Source organism: Meleagris gallopavo, chromosome 2 (genome assembly GCF_905368555.1).
Source record: "Meleagris gallopavo chromosome 2, MGAL_WU_HG_1.1, whole genome shotgun sequence".
NCBI classification, from domain to species: Eukaryota; Metazoa; Chordata; class Aves; order Galliformes; family Phasianidae; genus Meleagris; species Meleagris gallopavo.
In genome coordinates this window covers 44,583,211-44,602,125 of record NC_139405.1, presented here as the reverse complement: position 1 = coordinate 44,602,125, position 18,915 = coordinate 44,583,211, and the positions used below count along the sequence as shown (strand labels likewise).

General features: G+C 39.1%; 1 protein-coding gene across 6 annotated transcripts in view; it reads left to right on the top strand.

Annotated features, from left to right (window-relative positions):
• MAP3K4 (mitogen-activated protein kinase kinase kinase 4) overlaps nt 1-18,915 on the top strand; it is a 69,254-nt gene that overhangs the window by 5,201 nt on the left and 45,138 nt on the right. For all 6 annotated transcript variants that reach the window (XR_014881312.1, XM_085216944.1, XM_085216942.1 and 3 more), the window contains exon 2: nt 10,781-10,971. Coding sequence is in view for 5 of the 6 variants with exons in the window: in XM_085216944.1 (XP_085073070.1) it covers nt 10,781-10,971 (191 nt within the window). In the remaining variant the exon portion in view is untranslated. The remainder of the gene's footprint in view (nt 1-10,780; nt 10,972-18,915) is intronic.

The window sequence follows — 18,915 nt, the reverse complement described above, 5'->3', positions numbered from 1 at the left end:
GAAAAATCAGTTAACCTTTTTCTGTTTCCAAATTTACTAGTAAAAAAGAACAAGAAGTCCTGATTATAATTATTTCTTTTTCTGAGATGAGAACATGAAGAACTGCCAAAAATGTTATGAGCTTCATTTAGTTTATTTTTATGCTTATTTCTAGTTGGTGTAATGTACAAGGGGGAAAAAAAATCACTTTCTGAATTCATTTAAGTAGGTCTCAAAAACTGTTATTTCTACTTGTAATAAAAAGATATAGTGAAAAGTAATTTGCTTTTTGATTAATTTATCTTTAACTCGTTGTTTGACAGTTTGTCTTTTTCAAATTTATCAGATTTGGCTGCCAACACATGGTGCCTCTCTGTTGTTTCTGTAACCCTTGTTGCCTTTCCTTGTGACCTTACATCTTTCTGCTGTACATACAAAAAACAAACGCTTGGAAGCATCTGCTTAAGAATTTTGGGAAAAGTGTCAAAGTATTATCAATTTACCAAACCAGCTGCGGGAGTTTCTGTGTCCTGAGAAGCAGAATATTAAGTTTGAGTTTCTCTTTTCAAATAAGTGTAGCTGGTCTTGATACAGATTTCTGGTGGCTTTGTTCTGCAGTGACTTCATTCAAGTACAGTGCTCTGAAGATCTTTGTGTGGGGGGGAGCTGGCTGCAGGCAAATGTGCTTGAGGTCTGCGCTAGAAATGAAGGATGTTCTTGCTTGCTGTGCCATTCTGTTCTTATTAAATGTCTCAAACTGAGATTTGCCAAGGGGAAAAGATGTCAGTGGAAATCAATCAGAGGTGAACTGGTTGGCTCTAAGTTTTGAATTAGGTTGGTTGTTCTTTTGTTGTTTTTTTTTTTTCCCCACAGTAATTTTTTTTTTCTTCCTTCTTAACTTATGTGAAAATCCTGTTTTGTTTTATTGCATTGAAGTCTTGCTACAAACTGTTGATCTTGCAGCAAAAATACTTGTTTTGTGCTTCTCTTAGGCTGTAGCTGATCTGGAATTTGTTGTCCTTGGTGCTTAACTGTTAGCTGTTGGCTCTTGCAGTGTAAGCCCGTAGCCTTCATAGCAGCTTCAAGTGTTAGTGTTTGTGCAGCCATGCAATAGGTTGATCTTTGAGTGGAAATAAGGTATAAATAGTGAGCAGAAGAGGTTATTACAGGGCTGCTAACACATTCTGGCTATTTACTAATGCAGTTACATTCTTTCTGCATTTTTCTACATTCTGTGCCATAGTGCCCTTGTTCATAGGTTTATAAATAAGCTATTGGCATGGTGTAATTCAACCAGTTCTTGGACTGATTACCTTAACCATCTTCTGCTTTTATCACTGCTGCAGATATAGAATCGCATTATTTCTGAAGGTGACCCAGATTGGAAGTTCCATTTCTCATCTCCCAACAGCCCTGTCTTCTCTCCCACTCCCAAACTAGGGATTTCTGCTGTAATGAAACTTGCTAGCATAGCATTATGTGTATTTGGTTGCCCAATTGAATTCAAAGTTATTGAAGTTGGAAAAATTCTGCTACTAAAGGCATTTCAGCTAAGCTGAGTTGTTTTGGCAGAAGAAGTGAAGAACCAGAGTTGGTATGTTCAGTTACACCAGCGCATCTTGGTTGCTGGTGACCTCTGGCAAAGTGTCACTGGAAACCAGCAGGAACAGCCATGTTCCAGGTTGCTTCATGTGCAGCCAGAAGAGTGTGACTGAGGGAATGATTTCACATCATGCTCAGTGTGTTTGAACAGCAGGTTGTCTTTTCTTTCCCTTGGTCTCTTCCTGAGAGGAAGACAAGCTTGTTCTGCAGAGAGGGACTTTGTTCGGGTCCTGATGGACAAAAACCTGGACATGAGCCAGCAGTGTGCTCTTGCAGCCCAGAAGGTCAACAGTATCCTGGGCTGCATTAACAGAGGAGTGGCCAACAGGGATGGGCAGGTGATTGTACACCTCTACTCTGCCCTCATGAAGTCCCATTTGGACTACTGTGTCCAGGCCCGTGGCCCCCAGTGCACAAGGGATGTGGAAGTGTTGGAGTGGGTCCAGAGGAGGGCTACAAAAATCATCAGAGGGCTGGAGCACCTCTCCTATGAAGAAAGGTTGAGGGAGTTGAGTTTGTTTAGCTTGGGGAAGAGAAAGCTCTAGGGATACCTCATTGCAGTCTTCCAGCACTTGAAGAAAGCTTGCAAGCAGGAGGGGGTTTGACTTTTTACATGGGTAGACAAAGATAGGACAAGGGGAAATGGCTTTAAGCTAAAAGAGGAGAGATTTAGATTAGATGTTAGAAAGAAATTCTTTGCTCAGAGGGTGGGGTGTTGCTGAAACAGATTGTCCAGAGAGCTTATGGATACCTCATCTCTAGAGGAATTCAAGGCCAGGTTGGATGGGTCTCTGGGCAGCCTGATTTGGTGGGTGGCAGCCTTGTCCATGGCAGGGGATTAGAACTAGGTAATCTTCAAGATCCTCTCCAACCTAAGCCATTCTATGATTTCCCTGATTTCTTTTTGGATCTAGCAGTAATGTGACTGTATAGTTTTCACTTGAGCATCTTGATCCAATGGATAACTGATGTGCTGATGTACCAAAAAGTTAACGTGATCCCATCAAGTCAACTGCTGAACTTATGATTGCTGGCTTCTGTGCACATACTACGCCTTTGTCTGTTCCTCTGAAAGGAAAAAAACATAATGATATACGGCTCAGTTTGAATTACTATGTGATATTATTTCTTCTTAACAATGTTTTTTGGAGGTGCTTAGCAATTTGAAAAAAAATATAGAAATGCCCTGTATTACTGCCTTAAGATGTTTTAAGGTGGCAACACAATGAAATATTTTCCCCTTCCCTCAAATAATTTATTGGCATTATCTTTGTCGTTGCTATCTCTCCTTCAAACTTTCTTTTAGCTTTGACAAAAGCTTCAGGTTTGTTTTTTACCCATTTGTATTAGCCCTGACTTTGATGTGCTTTATATAATATCTGTTTTTATGAGAAAGTGATGAAAGGTTCAATCTGACTCATAAATATTTATGTCTTTGCTTTCTGAAGAGGGGGGAAATTGATGCTTTTAGCAAGACAGGGTTAGCCACTTCCTCTAGAAAGGAAGAATGCTGCAGATGGAAAGGTGGTAGTAGGGATATACAAATAGGGCTAGAGAAACATGCTTGAAAAAGGTCCTGAGAAATGGAAGGGGTTGGCAGTCTTGCTTTTTGCTTACCTACTGGAAGAAGAGCTGCGAGGGCAAACAGTGTTTTAGAGTACAGTGCTTTTTTTTCTTTGTACTTTTTTATATCGTTTTCATGCTAGTAGAGGCAATAAGCTAAAGTTTCCTTTTTTCCGCTATAAAGTTTCTGTTAGGTCTTCTAACAGAAGCTCATCTGCCAAGCTTTACTATCAAGTTTAGTTACCCAGATGCCTCTTTTCTGGAGTAAAGCAATGACTACAAGATTTACGACCTGGAAACAAAGTTCCTGCTGCTTTTTCCACTAGATCGATTTTGCTTTCAGTGCTTTTTGTTGTAGTGCTGAGATGTGGCACAGGTGTCTGTGTGCTCTTATTTTCTCTGACATTTGGGAAGGCAGAAGGTAACAGATGCACGTTCCAGTTCTTTACACAAAAACATAGGTATTTGCCAAGAAGCAGTATTTTCCACATGCAATGAAGTTTTCCTTTTTTTTTCTTCTTTTTTTCCCCTTAAAGAAGACCTAACAGAGAGATGGTGCTTGGTGGAAATCTAATTATTTTTGCCCTTTGTACTTTGAAGACTTTTCTGTTCTTACAAAGTTATTGCATTAGAAGAACCTTCCAGTGGAATTTATCTGCTGTTTATCTTGGTGGTAGCGATTACTATTCAGGAAGAGAAATCAAAAAGCTTGATGCTTACTCAAATTATCTTAAGGATAACAGATTGAAAAGCCAGACATGTCCTTAGTTTCAAGTACAATTTAATTGTACTGTTAAAATCTCATATAATATAATTCCAGGTTTGGAACAATAAGCCTTAGTAACGTGTGGACAGCAGTCATGAGTTACTGGTGACTAAGGTTCAGTGCTGACCGCTCAGAAATGCGGAGCTGAGACATATAAATTTCAAATGTGAATACAAAAGCAAGCAAGCATCTTCATTACTGTCTATCACTATTATGCTTTAGTGTGAATCTAATTTTTTTTTAACTGTGTTTAAAAACAAGCAAACAAACCAACCACAACAGAAACAAAAAAACATACCTTTTTTTTCTTGCCTTTTTACCAAAGTCTTTTATATTTCTTTTGTTGCCATTAATCTGTTTGTAATATATGCTTTAAATGCACCATCTGCAATCACTTGAATCTAATATTTGCACATGTAGATCAGTAAGAAAAAAGCATGCAATTCAAAAAAGAATTGTTTTATAATCTTTTCTGCATTCATCAGAAACTTCAGAACCAAGAAATTAGAGCTGGTGGTGATGGAGCTGTGCTGTGTTTAGCAGCTCTAACTGCAGACTCCTTTGTTGTTCAGTTTCAACAGATGGCTCCCTAAAAGCACGCGTTTGCATTGCTAGCAGCTGCAGCACGATCACGATTTGCAATTCTGTGCTTGTCAGTATGTTGGTTATCTTGGAAATAAAATGTTTACAACTGGATTTAGGGATAGCTATGTTAGTTTAAAGAAGGTTCTCTTGGCTGTGTCTAGTGATTGTGTTTCTATCCCCTTAGCTAATAGAAAATGTGCAATACGAAGAGCAGGCTAATGAACTTCTTTCTTCCTACATATTTTAATTACCAGGCTGTATTCTGATTAAAGAGCATATGTGTGAGAAATTAACTCTTTACCTTAAAAACAAAGATATTGAGTATCAAGAACTTGGTGGTTTGGTGGTGGACTTAGTACCGATCTTGAAGTGCAGTGCACAGGAATGGCAGCGTGCCCTGGGAAGTACTGAGAATCCTCCTGGATATATGAAAGGTGTAAGCTTCAGGAGCTGTTTGCAGCAGCCTGGGGAAAGGTCTGGCTGGGGAACTCCTGTAGTGGCCTTGTTCTGGCTGCTGCCTTGTGTTACTGCTGAATGCTGAGAGTTCAGGTACCTCTGCTGCTTAGATTCCCAGAAGTTTCAAGCTGGTTGTGGGATGATGAGTAGTGGCTGTACCTGATACATGTAAGCGCCTAGTGTATTTGAACTCCTGCTAATGAGGATCAAGGGCAGCTGGAAAAAAGGGAAGTTTATCTCTGTATTGCTCTCGCAGTTGTTAACATGACATGGTTTTCTTTGGTCATTGTTTCTTTGTGTGACATCTCTTTGGTGTGTCTTTAGCACTCAATTTAATTGTGTTGGCCAATGTGGTCTTCAGTCTTTTCATTTGTTAATTTATTTTTAATTATTGTATTTTTCTAATTTATTTTTAAAATCTGAAATGAGTGGCATCTCCTCTTAGCTTGACTTTTGGTTGCTCTTAAAATGTAGAGGATATGGGGTGTCTGCATGTGCCCATAAAGCAGTGGAGATGAGGTGCTGTGTGACTGCTGGTTTCCTACTACTGAAGCAACAGCTCCCAGACCTTGTGCTGCCCGTCAGGCTGCTTCAAGCTTCATACCCTGGTTCTTCCCTCTCCTGGTTTTGTTTGCAGACCTTTGAAAATCTGGAAGATATAACTCAATTTTCCTGATTGAGCTGAAATATTAGATATATTGCCAACACTTTGATTTAGTTTAAAAATAAAATATCTGTTGCCAGACACATCCAAGAAGCTGAAGAAATTATCTTTTTTTTTTTTCTCTTCCAGATACTGGTTGAAGCGCATGGTGATGTAACACACAGTAGTTACTTGTTGGAATCTTTTTGGTTATTTATTTTTAGTTATTTCAAAGCTGTTGAGTTTATTTATGTATGCATGTGTTTATTTTTTTTTAACCACACTGCTCTTGCAACTTTCCTAATATTCCTGATTTATGTTTCTTGGCTATGGTCTCTTCTGTATTCCAAGAATAAACCTGCTGAGAAGCATTTTGCTCATTAAAATTGAGGATGGTAGCAGCCTGCAAATACTCTAATGTGAAGACTATGCATTTCCAGTTTTCCTCCTAAGCATTGGGCTTAACCTGTCTAAGTACATTTGAAAATGAGTAACTTCAGTTAACATCCATCTAGATTTTGCTTTTCATGTGTACCCTCAATTGCAATTAAGATGGTTTTCAGTGGCTGTAGGGGAGAAGACCTGTAGGTCATAGAATCATAGAATGGCCTCGGTTGAAAAGGACGATAATAATCATCTAGTTTCAACCCCCCTGCGATGTGCAGGGTTGCCAACCACTAGACCAGGCTGCCCAGAGCCACATCCAGCCTGGTCTAGTTCTTGGGAGCAGATAAGAAATCTGCTTTTCCAGTATTGCCAAACTCAGTTAAAACAGTATTTAGGAACCAACACTGTCATTTGATTTAGGCTTGCCAGTAGTGTATTTTAAAGGTGTATGGATTTAACTAGTCTTTGGTTAGTTCATGAAAGTAAGCAGTGCACTAGCATTACAAATGCTATGTTAGTAATCTAACACATCTAAATCTATGTTAAAGTGACAACTGTTCTTAATGCCAGAGGGTTGCTACTGGTGTTCATGTGTGTCTCCAAGCTATTTGATTTTGTGTGGGTGAGAAATCCTTACATCAGTTTAGTCCTACCTGTGTACTTCCTTTAGTTGAGAACCTATATATTGACTACAGTGCTGTACAATGAGGCTTTCATTGGTGAAACTGAGTCCTTGTGTTCCCTGGCATTGATTAGAGCTCTGGCTTTATTTATGTACTTCTCAAGCACACAAACCTTAATCTGTGCATGCTGGATTTTTACAGTTGAATTGCAGCCGATGTTCTCCTCCCTCTGAAAAGATCAGCCCATCTTGTCAACTGCTAATATTGTGGTTGGGCATGGTTGCTATTTGACAATGTGACTTCTGGTTTTGTATGTCTTGTGATAAATCTGCCAGTGTTTTTTACAAATTAAAGAGCTGCTTACCCAGAAAAATGTGTCTGAATTATAAGTAAGGCCTACTGAGTCCCACTGTATACATACGTATATAATTCAGGTGTGAGGTTGAAGGGCTTTTTGAATACGTTTGGCCTTCATGCCCTCTCATCAGGCATAGCCGGAAAGACGAGCCATTGGCTTCTAAGGAAGGAATTGGCTTATGGGCCTTAAAGATCAGTTCAGCCAGCTTGGCGAAGAGGTATAGTCATTATGCTCTTAGAAGTGCTTACTCATTTAAAAACAAAAGGGAAACAGTGTCCTCACTGGTCTTTTACAGCAAGGTAAGCTGTCCTTGTTTAAAACTGTTTTGGCACTGAGCCCTCGTACAAGCGCCAGGCCCCACAGAGCATCAGCACCCCACCCTCTGCCTTGAACAGCCAGTGAGATCACTGAACAAATAAATAGTTCCATAAGCATTGGAAGTAATGACTTCTTGTTTCATGTGGTCTGGTCTCTTGTGGTTGGTCTGTCTTTGGCAAACTCAGAGGGGTGTGCTCTGCCTGAAGTTTTCTCTGCAGTAGCGTTGTTTGCAAGAGCTCTTGGGAACAAAATCCTTTTGGTGTCCAAAAAGATGTAAACTTGTGTTCTGCTTTCCCAGCTCAGCATTTAGAAGATTTGTCAGAGTAAATTATATTCAAAAAGGCTTCCTTGTTGTATTTGACCAACGATGCTTACTCAAATCAGATTGTTAGAAGACACACAAACAGTGTGATTTCTCAGGGGTAGGGAATCAGAAGTGTTGCTGATTTTTGCGTGTTTATCATTATGGCCAAATTCACTGCAGGGTCTCCTTAAGCTACAGATGGTACTACACCTGAGTTTTTCTTTGGTAACCTCTGAAGTTTATTTGCAGAATTTAGCAAGCTTGCCTGCCTTCTTCTTGAAACTGTAATGTGAGAAGAGTAATTTCACACACTAAATGCATCCATGTCTTTGGGGAGAGCAAGGCTGTTCTGCATGTTAGGATATTTATTTCTGGTTGTAGCTAAAGGCAAAGAAATGATTCAGTATCTGATTTTTCTTCATCTTGCTGCTCAGTTACTGGCTGCACTATTCTGACATATTCTTCATGCAGACACTCTGGCTCACTCTGCCAGAGCATGAGTAATGTTCCTTGTCTGCCTCAAAAATAGCAAGGAAAATGCTCCTTGTATTTCAGGTGGAATTGTCATGGAAGTGATCAGGTGCTGATGCTAGTTATATTCCGTCTGAGGTAGGCCAAGTATTTCTTTGCATCCATGCCTTTCCTCAGAGTCAAGATGGTGCTGCTTGCACACCTGCTTCAGAAATAAAATGTGTGAGGGGTTGGGGACAGCCTGCATTTTTCCCCCTCATTCCAAGCAAGAGGGATGTATGCTTTGACAGCTATATGTTAAAGAAAACCATCTGCAGATGTGGCATCAGCAAGCATTGGTGGCGATAAGAGGAGTGTGGGGATCCTGGTTTCCTGGGAAAAGGAGAGGTTCTGCTGTGCTTTGAGTTGCAGCCCATCTGTGGCATTCAGTCCATCAGAGGCTTGTTCTGGCCTCGGGGTCCTCTCCTCTTTCCTTCTCTCTGCTTACCCTGTGTAGGTAAACACCAGATGGCTAGAAAGGAGTAGCAAAAAGGTAAATACCCAGTCCTGCTATTTACGTTTACATTCCCCTGAAGCTTCAATTATCCAAAGTATTTTACTATTAGTGGTACTTTTTCAGGTTGCGAACAATTCAAATGATATGTTACTGGTGGGGCGGTGAGACAGTTCAGACCGTCTTTGTTTCTAATGCATGAATTTGCTTTATAAATCTCCTAATAAGTTAGCGTGGAACAGAAAATGTACTGAAGTTCAGTTAGCTGTTGGTGTTGTCCTCTGAGAGTACTGTTGTTGCGGTACATCACTTGATTGCTCAGCGGAGATGGAGCTGGTAGTGTTGCTGTGCCTAACTGTCACTCTGCTGATGTAATCCTATGGTGGAACAGAGCAAGTGCTCCCCAGGAGGAGTGAAAGACTATCTAACATTACTAGTCGTTTGTTGTCTTCGTCATGCTTTATTTTTAAAGCAAACCCTTATATGAGGGTGCATGCCTGCCCCATCCTGCCTGTTTTACTTCTGACCTCTTCTCCCAAGAGGAAACTGGCACTGGAAGTTTCCATGTGAATCTAGCCTGGAGTTTATGTATGAAAACTGATGTGTGTGGTGGTTTCTTTTCTTTCGTTGGTTTGTTTTGGTTTGTTTGTTTTTGCCATGTTAGCTTAGGGGCAGACCAGCTCCTGGCATGGGCTTATGTCAGAAGTAATTCGAAGGAAAGGCTGGGAGTTCTTGAAGGGGAGAAGGGAAGACCAAAATCACTATAAAACAGAGTTCAGTTGGATCATTCTACAGTAGAGCTGTGTGATACCAGGCAGGGGTTTCTGGAATATGCCTGTTCCTTGCTGAAGGAGAAAACTGTACTCTGTAGTTTTATCATTGAAGGATTCAAAGTATTTCAGAATTTGGGGCATTGTAAAAGATAAGTCAACATTTAAAAAAAAGATGAATTGTCTTGTGATACTTTACATAGGGCTACTCTACAGTGCTTGCTTAAATATCTCTAAGCAGACTTCATGGTGTTCTTCCAGTACTTAAAGGGATTTTGTAAACAGGAGGGAGATAGACTTTTTATACAGGACAAGAGGGAGTGGCTTTAAACTAAAAGAGGGGAGATTTAGGTTACGTGTTAGGAGGAAATTCTTTATGTAGAGGGTGGTGAGGCACTGAAACAGATTGCCTGGAGAGGCTGTAGATGCTATATCTTTAGAGGTGCTCAAGGCCAAGCTGGATGGGACCCTGGGCAGCCTGAGCTAGTGTTTGGCAGCACTGCCCACAGCAGTGGGTTGGATCTGGCTGATCCTTAAGGTCCCTTCCAACACACACTACTCTGTGGCTCTGTGATTCTATAAAATGTAAATGGCAGTACGAGGTCCCACTTGAGGCTGAAAAGCTCTTGTGCTTGATTCTATGCTGACTTTGCAAAGATACATGCGTTGTTTTGAACTCAGTGATTCAGCATCCAGTTGTTAAGCTAACCATCTGAACTTCAGATTTGAAAAACTTTTATACATTATCTTAATTTCATGTTTGCATAACCTCTGAGTTCTTTTAAAGTATTATCTGCATCTTTCCTAAGGGCCCAAGTCATTGAGGCTAATTAAAAGATTACTGTGAAGAACCTGTTGTTTTCTTGCTACAGAAAAAAAGCTTTGGGATTACTTCATATTAAAGATCAGTGGAAAATACTTCAAATGCATCCAGGTCTCATGGGCTAGATGTTGGTTTTGTGAATGCTAGAGATTGCTTTCAGGAAACTGGAAGTTATCTGTATGGTATGTGCAGTTGAGAGATATGGAGGGTGGAAGGAAAGTCCTCTGCTGTTACTTCTGCCACCAAGTAGACTGATTTTCCTGTATTGTATTTGAATTGTTGAACTTTGGTTTATTTAATATACCTCTTGATTTAGACTTGCCACAAGTTTTCTGAGGAACAAAGAAATTGTATTTAAGGTTTTCTTTACTTTGTATTCTCCTAGCGACACTCTTTGACTATATCCTCTTTAATGCACGTTGCCTACAAAAGGGTAGGAATTGGATGGTTGGAATGTTGCCTGAATGAGTCTGAAGAGAGGTGGAGAAAATTTACATGACTGTCGTCGCAGGAAATCGTGGAAGATTCATGGTGGTTCACAGAATGCTTGGGCTGTATTGATGGATAAGCTTTCTAAACAGATACTGCAAGTAAAAAATACAGTATCTTTAGTGCCTTGGTTTAACTTGATCTTTTCAGGAAAGAGTGCAAATCAGAAGATGCTACTTGCAAGATCTCTGAATCTGAACCCGAGGAATTATCAGATGAAGCAAGTGCTGACACCTTCTATGGAACTTCTCCTCCTAGTACACCCCGCCAGATGAAGCGTATGTCAACAAAGCATCAGAAAAACAACGTTGGGAGACCTGCTAGCCGATCTACTTTGAAAGGTAGGTGTTGGTTTTTTTTTTCCATTTTTGGCTATAAGATGTCATAATAGCAGCCTTTTGTTTCCTAAAAAAGGAAACATACAGAATATGCAGTGGGACTCAGAGATGCAAAACGAAATGACAGTGATTCAAGTTTTTAAGCTAATAAATGCATTTCAGAGATTTTAATAAGATGCAACCATATCTTTTACCTGTTTCTTTGACTCAGATGTTATAAAATGTCAGTTCAGTGACGCTTTCCTATTTTCTGAAGTGTTAAACTTGGACTGTGTAAAGGACAGGATGTCTTTCTCCCTTTTTAATGCACTGGAAATGTGTGAAACTTAATGGAACAGAATGCTTAAACTGAAACCTCTGTCCATCCCACCCTTCCTTCCTGAAGCTCTCCTTTCTTATAAAATTAAGGGCTATCCAATGTGCTGAAGATTAGGGAAATATTGGAGCCTACAAAGAGAAGCTCTTTTTTCTTAGTTTATCTCAAGCTATTAAGTCCTTTTTCAGTCAAAAGAAGAGGCTTAGATTTCAGTTTATTTTTTTAGGATCTCAGTGCCTTTTGTTGAAAAATTTTATTTAGAGTGAGTTCTTTTTCACAGGGCAGGAATCTCTGTAAGCTTTCTAATTAATTGAATGCATGGTAAAGAGTCTAGCAATCTTTACATAAGTCCTCTATAACAGAAGACTTGGTCTTTCTTATAGATGGTGGATACTAGAAAGCTTTGTGACTCACTAAATACCAGGACTATTAATTGAAAATGGAAAATCAAACCAGGTGAAAGATACTTGTCTTTTGGTACTCCTAAGCAAACATGAACATTTGGTGGTATTTTGCACTTCCACCCTTTCCTTTGAGGACACCTTAATGCTTCTTTTTCTTTTTTTCCTGGTCTTCCTTCTCGCCCTAAGTGAGAATTTGAAGCACTGAATAAGGATAACTCAAACAGTATAGAAGCAGGAGATACCAGACTTACTTGAACACCCACAAACAGAAAGTTTTGGATCATGCCGTGTGTAAATATTTTTTTGTCAGAAGTTGTAATTGTTGTCCTGGCAAAGCCCTTTGGAAATGCCTAACAAATGTGAAAGTTTAAACTCCTTAAAATTCCTGAACTGTCCCTGCTTGTAGTTATTTTTTTTCATGTTCTCTGAACACAGGAAAAAAAAAAAAAAAAAGCACCTCTGATGTAATGGATGAGGATTTCATAGAGAAGTCTTGAAGAATACTTGCAGGTGAACTTTCTATCTGAACTGATAATTTTTGAAGACATTTTACTGGATACATTGTTCTCCTTTGTAACTGCAGCATTCTCATGCGGCTTATAGACTGGTGGCCAGTTCTAAAAAATGTCCTTATTAGTTGTTGCAGATGAAATCAACACTGGATAGAACATAATCTATTTCTTATAAATGATCTCACACCTGTTGTACGTATTTTTTAAACTCTTGTTTCCAAGGTCACTGGAGGTGAACCAGAGAGTGGTTTCTTAGATGGAGCTGAGAAGGGCCTGTGGGTTGGGGTGCAGGTCTCTTAATGGGCAGTGGTACTTGAAATATAAGGAAACTTTAAGCAGGTGCTGCTGTTTATTAGGAGAAAACTTGGAAACTAGAAACTGATAGTAAAATCTGATAAATAAGCGTGAGATCTTATGAATCTGTTCTTCCCCAAGGCCTGTTGTTTAGGTAATGAGACTGCTGAATTCCAGGCATTACAGGTATTATACGCTGTGTGCATTTTCAGTCTTTTATTTCTCAGGTGCTTCACAAGTTGTAATATTATAGAGTTCTCTTTAAATCTGAGTCAAGCATTTCCAGAGAGTCAGAAATCGTGTATATAAAAAACATTCTACAACAACAAAGTTGATAAAGCACATAGTTATCGGAGAGGTTATTTTCTTTCCAGGAAAATAAATGAAATGGAAGTTTTTGTTGTTTATCTCAGTAGATTTACCTTGATTGGAAGGTACTTCATTGATTTATCTTCATGGGAGACTGGAAGCAGTGGTAAAACATCTCACTAAACTACCATCCTCTAGTGTTTCAGAATAAATGTTACATTGAAGAACAACATAATTTGGAAGAAATCAAACCCCTTTGCATTCCAAACTTGTCCTCGATATCAGAAGGGCTGGGAGTGGCTGAGCTTAGATTCTGAGTAATGCCCAATCCTGCCCTATAAGTCTGGGGATGTTCAGTATATGAGGGCACTACCCAGTTAATCTAGTGGCATCCAAATGGGCTCCCACAGCTGCTTTTAAAAGACTTTGGGCCACACCCAGTCTACGCTCATGGCTAGATTAGTGAATAGTTCAGTTTATTAAAGAAATACCACGATTATGGATTCGCAAATAGCATGCTGCCCAATTCATCTAGCAACATCTGTATGTGCTCCCATGACCACTCTTTAAGAGTTTGAGCTGTGCCCAGACTAAGAGTGCTCATGGCTAGATTAATGAATAGTACAGTTTATTAAAGTAACAGATTACTGGTTCTTTTCAATTGCTGGTGATAAATACACTGCGTGCAAAGCATATGAGGTTAACGAAGAACATGAATAATATGTCTGAGTACAAACTGCATTAAGTTATAAACAACTCAGAGATTTCTAAGTTTCCTTGGGAAGCACTCAGTATAACCAAGTATGTGAATTTACCCAGTAGGCATCCCTATGTGGGGATGCTCAGCCTGTTTACTTGTGTTTGTAATCAGAGATGCTCCTTGACAGACATCCAATGATATCTTCCCTGACATCCCCCCTCTCTTAAGCCATTTTTATACTATTTTTTATTTTTCAGGTGGAACTTGAGTGACTCTATCACATATACCTTTGTTTATGGTTGGTGTGTAATTATCTCACCTCTCTTTTAAAGACATAGGCTAAAAAGTAAAGAACACAGGCTCGGTGAGGAGTGGTTGCTCCTTGAAGACAGGTAGTGTTTGGGGTAGAAATGTGTTCTGGTATTACAGTGAGCATATAATGAGCATAGTTCACTCAAAGGATGGCGCTTTGTCAAGAGATGGCAGACTGTTGGCCCAAGGGAGCAAATACGCATCTTAACGGTTCTGTAGTACCATAAAGTTTTTGTCTGTCACAGAACCTGGCCATGGCGTCTTCACTCTGCTCCACCCTCCATAACATTCCTCTTAGAGTCAGCGCATTGAGCTCCCCGAAATTGCCAACACCTAAGGTTGCTTAGGGAAATTCTATGGAATGAATGCCATCCAGACCAGCTGCACTCTGCTTTTGTACCCTGGTGAACAGTGCCGTACCTTAATTTCCAAGTCACTTATACCAATTATCTCACAGTAACAAAGCAAATTACATGCTGAAACTAGTCACAGATACTCAGTCATAGTCAAGGATCAAGGGTAGGGCAAATGTTTGTGTTCTAGCTTGAACTGGAGAAATCATGAAATTGAGATATGCAAGAAATCTGTCTCACGTGGCACAAGTGATAGGAAGTTATGTGAAAACTATGGCAGTTCAGAACTACAGCGCAAAAGTTGTCTGTGAAAGGAAAACAAGAATTATTAAAGTTATGAGAATTATAAGTAAGAGTATTTTAAGTTGAGATTACATAAATGAATAACATTTTGAGGGAATGATGCAGTTGCACATCTTTGAATGGCCTCATTTTGTGCTTGATAGCACACAAGACTCTGGAACCATGACAGAGTATACTCATTGGCAGAGAGTGAATGCTATAATCAGAAGCTAAATACAGGAACAAGGATCTGTCACTTTGGATGGGCAATAATTGCTTTTGGGTGCTGGTTACTCTTGTTTATTTTGTTTTTTTTTTTCTGACTCAGATCCTGTTCCTGTGCACACATGAACTTCTAGTCATTTGCTGTTTTAGCTGATAGGGTCCCAAACACAATTTCCTTGTCTTTTCTTTACAACTACACCTCAGTCTGTATTGATTCAGCTGAACTCATAAGTGTGTTTTGTAGGGAAGCTGTCAGTTCTTATCCCCCTTTTGTTCTAGAAGGACTTCTTAACAGCAGGGAGTCTGTGCAGGCTCAGGGGAAGAGGCAGAGGCTGACTGCGGCCACCTACATGATTTCTGTTACGACTGTGATTCATACAATGGGAATGTACTCAGCACTCAAAGGAATTTTGGCTGTGTGTCATTTTTTAATTCAAGTTGCTGCTTATTTATATACTAAGATGTGTTCCTGGATGCAGCTTGTATTGTCTCTCTTAATAAAGGGTATAAAAATTAGTGCTGTATGTTAAATAGTGTTCCACATAAGGTGCTAGCAAGAGCGTGCACATTAGTGTACTGTTTCTTTTGCATCTTAAGACTTTGTTGTGTTTCAGACTGACTTAAAGGAGTCTTTTGACTTTTGATCAGTTGATTTTTTTTTTTTTTTGATTTTATTTTCACTTTTTGAGTGAAGTCTTTAAGATCCCAGACTCTAATGAGCCTCTCCATTCCCCCCAGGTTAGTTGTTACTTAGACATAAAGCCTCCCTGCCTCATCCAGCATTATAGATAATGGCAGCTAAAAAACTGTTAGTATAGCTTAACTTGCTTTACAAGTTATGTCATACCTATGATATAGAACTACAATAAAATTTCCAGTAGAAACTCATTCAGTTGTACCATTGACTTTAACATTTATTGCAGAATTGTCAGATGAGTATTCAAGTCATTAGCATTTGTTTATGCAAAAGCCTGAGAGTACTTTGAAACCATTTCGATTTATTGTGCGAGGGCTTTGTTAGGATCGATGAATATTCAAGTGTTAAGACACTTTAGTTGTCTCATAATCACGTTAACTTATTTTTATTTTTCTGTTGTGTTGAGATGGGAAACTGAAGATGAATATAAAAGGAGAATAACATGTTAAAAATAGCAAATAAAGTGATTTAGAACCTGAGGTAACCAGAACGTAAGTTCAGTAAGTGGTTTAATTTGTTTTACCTGGTTGCCAACATTTTTAATATCAAAGTGCTGTTAAGTCAATCTATTTCTAATCTACTGAGTTTCGGGGGTTTGGTTGTGTGTGTTTCATCTCTGCTAATTGCCTTAATCATCCTCCTTTCCTGCAAATGCAGAGCATGTGTTCTTGCTGCTTTGTCTTAGCTTTATGGGCTGTTGTCTCCTCGCAGCAGCACCAGTTGTGATGTGGAATGCAAGCTAATAACGCTCAGCAGTGCACTCAGTCATAGACTGGTGCTGGCTAGTATCAGTAGTTAGCAGTCAGTAAGAATTTGGTGCTGCTGTCCAACACAGAGTGTTTGAGTAGATAAATGTGGAATCAATGACAGCGATAGCTTTCCATTTCCAGGAGCATAACTGTGCTTGTATTCTTTGTGTGTTGTCAGCTGCTGTACTTGGTAGCTATTGAGAGAAAGGCACACAGATGCCTGAAATGAAAGTACTATAAAAGTTATTAGTAAACTTGGTATTTGCAAAGAGAAGTTTCTGTGCTAAAAATCTTGAATTATGTTTGATTCTGGATTTATGATGACATACCTAATACTAGAAAGTTTCTCAGTTTCAGCATGTATTATAAGACAGATAGAGAACTTACAGCATTTTAAGATAAAAAAATGTTTACAGGTGCATGCAGAATGCAGTTGAATGCTTTAAAACTGCTTTACTGATTACATCTTTTCTATTTGCTCTCATAGACCTGTTATAACATTCCAGATTCCAAATTTATAAACAAATCAGATGGTATCTAAGTGAGATACCTGTAGTCTCATAGGCTATTATGTTTCTCCTAAGTATTTTGCATATAGAAATAAATTATCCCTGGAATTATTCTTGCTTCAGCTTTTGTGTGGTTAATCTGACATGCTGCCTCCTTCCCACTCCCTGGCAGTAGGGTTATTTAATAGAAATGTCTGTTTTGAAAATAGAGTTCCACATTACTTTTGTTAGAATTCTCTGAGTCCAAGTACTTAGACCTGAAACTGAGCAGCTTTTTTTTTTAGTGAGTATTTGTTTGAAAAGCTTGATTTAGTTTGCATTCTTGAGAAAAGTATTTGGCTGGAATTAGAAGTATGATTAAGTTTTCTAGAATGGCATTCATTTGCCATAACCTTGAAATTCTTTTTTCCTTCTGCAAGTCCCTACTTTTTCTATGCCAAACTTTCAGTTTTTATCACATTACAGATGGTGGTTTTAAAGTACAAGTAGCAGCCCTGTTGAATATTCTGCTCTGTAGTTATTTTTCTTATTCAGTCTTTCAGTGAGAACCAGAATCTTCATGCTGTCTTCTTCTGTGGCTTTGTTCTTCCTTTCTTATGTCCTTCAGAAGATATTCTTTTTCAGAATGAAATGCTGTTATACACACTGTGGCCTACCACAATCCTGTGGGGGATATGGTACATCTCTGGCAAGGATTAAATTTTTTTTTTTTTTTTTTTTTTTTGGGGGGGGTTATGAAGAGTGGAAGGAAACAATGTGGCAAGTCGCACCATTATTAACTTGCTTATAGCTCATTAACAGCTGAAAATGTGGTTTGTAATGAGTTTAAGATTGTAAGATTAAGGTTTGGCAGTATTCCTTATCAAGATAGCTCTCTGAGCTAATTCTTTGAAGGAAAAGGTCTAGTGAAATGCTATTTCCAAGCAATAGGTTAGTTGTAATATATATTAACTCCTGTGAGTGTGTGATTAAAATACAAATTAAAAAATCCATTCGTGTGTGCCATAGGAGTTTGGCAGACTTAAGCAAGCTTTGATCTTCAAGAAGGAACTTTCCAGGAATTTGAACATCATCTCTGCAACATTCTGGGCTTTGTTCATGTCCTGGACTAGGAAATTGAGAAACATTTGTGTGCTCTTAACTGTTGGGTGTAGGGGATTTAGAGAATGAAGCTGTCAAGCTGTGAGACACATGAACCAGAACAGCAAAAAGTGAAAGTATGTACAAGGATCCTGCAGAATGGTATGAAAGGTTAATTGCCAGCAAAAGGAGCTTCAGTAGGTTGAGGTGGCAGAAGCAGATGGGTAGGTAGAGCAGGAGTTGGTTGGGGATTAGGAAGATGGAGAATAGAACCTGGAGGGGAAGGTAACTGAAGAGAAAATCAGATAAGGAGTGATCTGTTGTGTTTTTAATGCTCTGTTTTTAGTAATCCCTTGTTTTTGTGAATAAATTGCCTAATGGGGCTACTGTAATAGCCTAGAGATAAGAAGGAAATAGATGGCATCTTGGAAAAAGTCTGTAATGATTTATTTTCAAATTTATTTGATGATTCTTTCTTTTATTTTAGACCTCAGAAGTGGTTAGTAATCCACAAACTTGTCTGAGTTTTCAAATTACCTGTTGGGTTAATAAAAGTTACTGTCTTCAGCAGTAAACCTTATCTTGAATGTGATCCTTTGGCAGAATCCTGTTTTATTTAGGGTTTTTCCTTTAACCTCTGCTCAAATGTGGATTTTGTTGGCAGATCTCTGTAAGTCTCCAAAGAAAGATGTTAACAAATGTCAGAATTTGTTCTGCATGGATTTTCCTGCACTTGATTGAAGGGTTGTTCTGCACTGCCTGATGAGAACTCCTCCTCCAATCAGAGCACCTGGCAGCATGAGCTTCCAGATGTGCTTTGCTTGGAAACTGAGAGGGCATACTTTTCGGGGTTCCCAGAACACTTGAAAAAGAGAAGGAGAATGCACACTTCATGGGAGTGTCTGTGTACTTGTTTGCCTTACCTGGCCAAGCCTCCAATGTTAGATGTGAACTTGAAAGCTTTTTCAGCAAGGATTGCTTTCTGGTTTTTAAACTCAGATTGCAGACTAAATTAGAAAGATTAAATAATGCTTAAAACTGAATTCTAAATTGCATGTAGCTAGAGGCATTTTTTTTTTTTTTTTCCCCCACCACCTGTCCTGTAGTCCAGCTGCTGAAGCTGGAGACTCATGCTGTTACTCATCAGCTGTGTGGGATGCTTTTCTTCCAGTATATCTTGGTTAGAGGAATGATGATCCAGACTT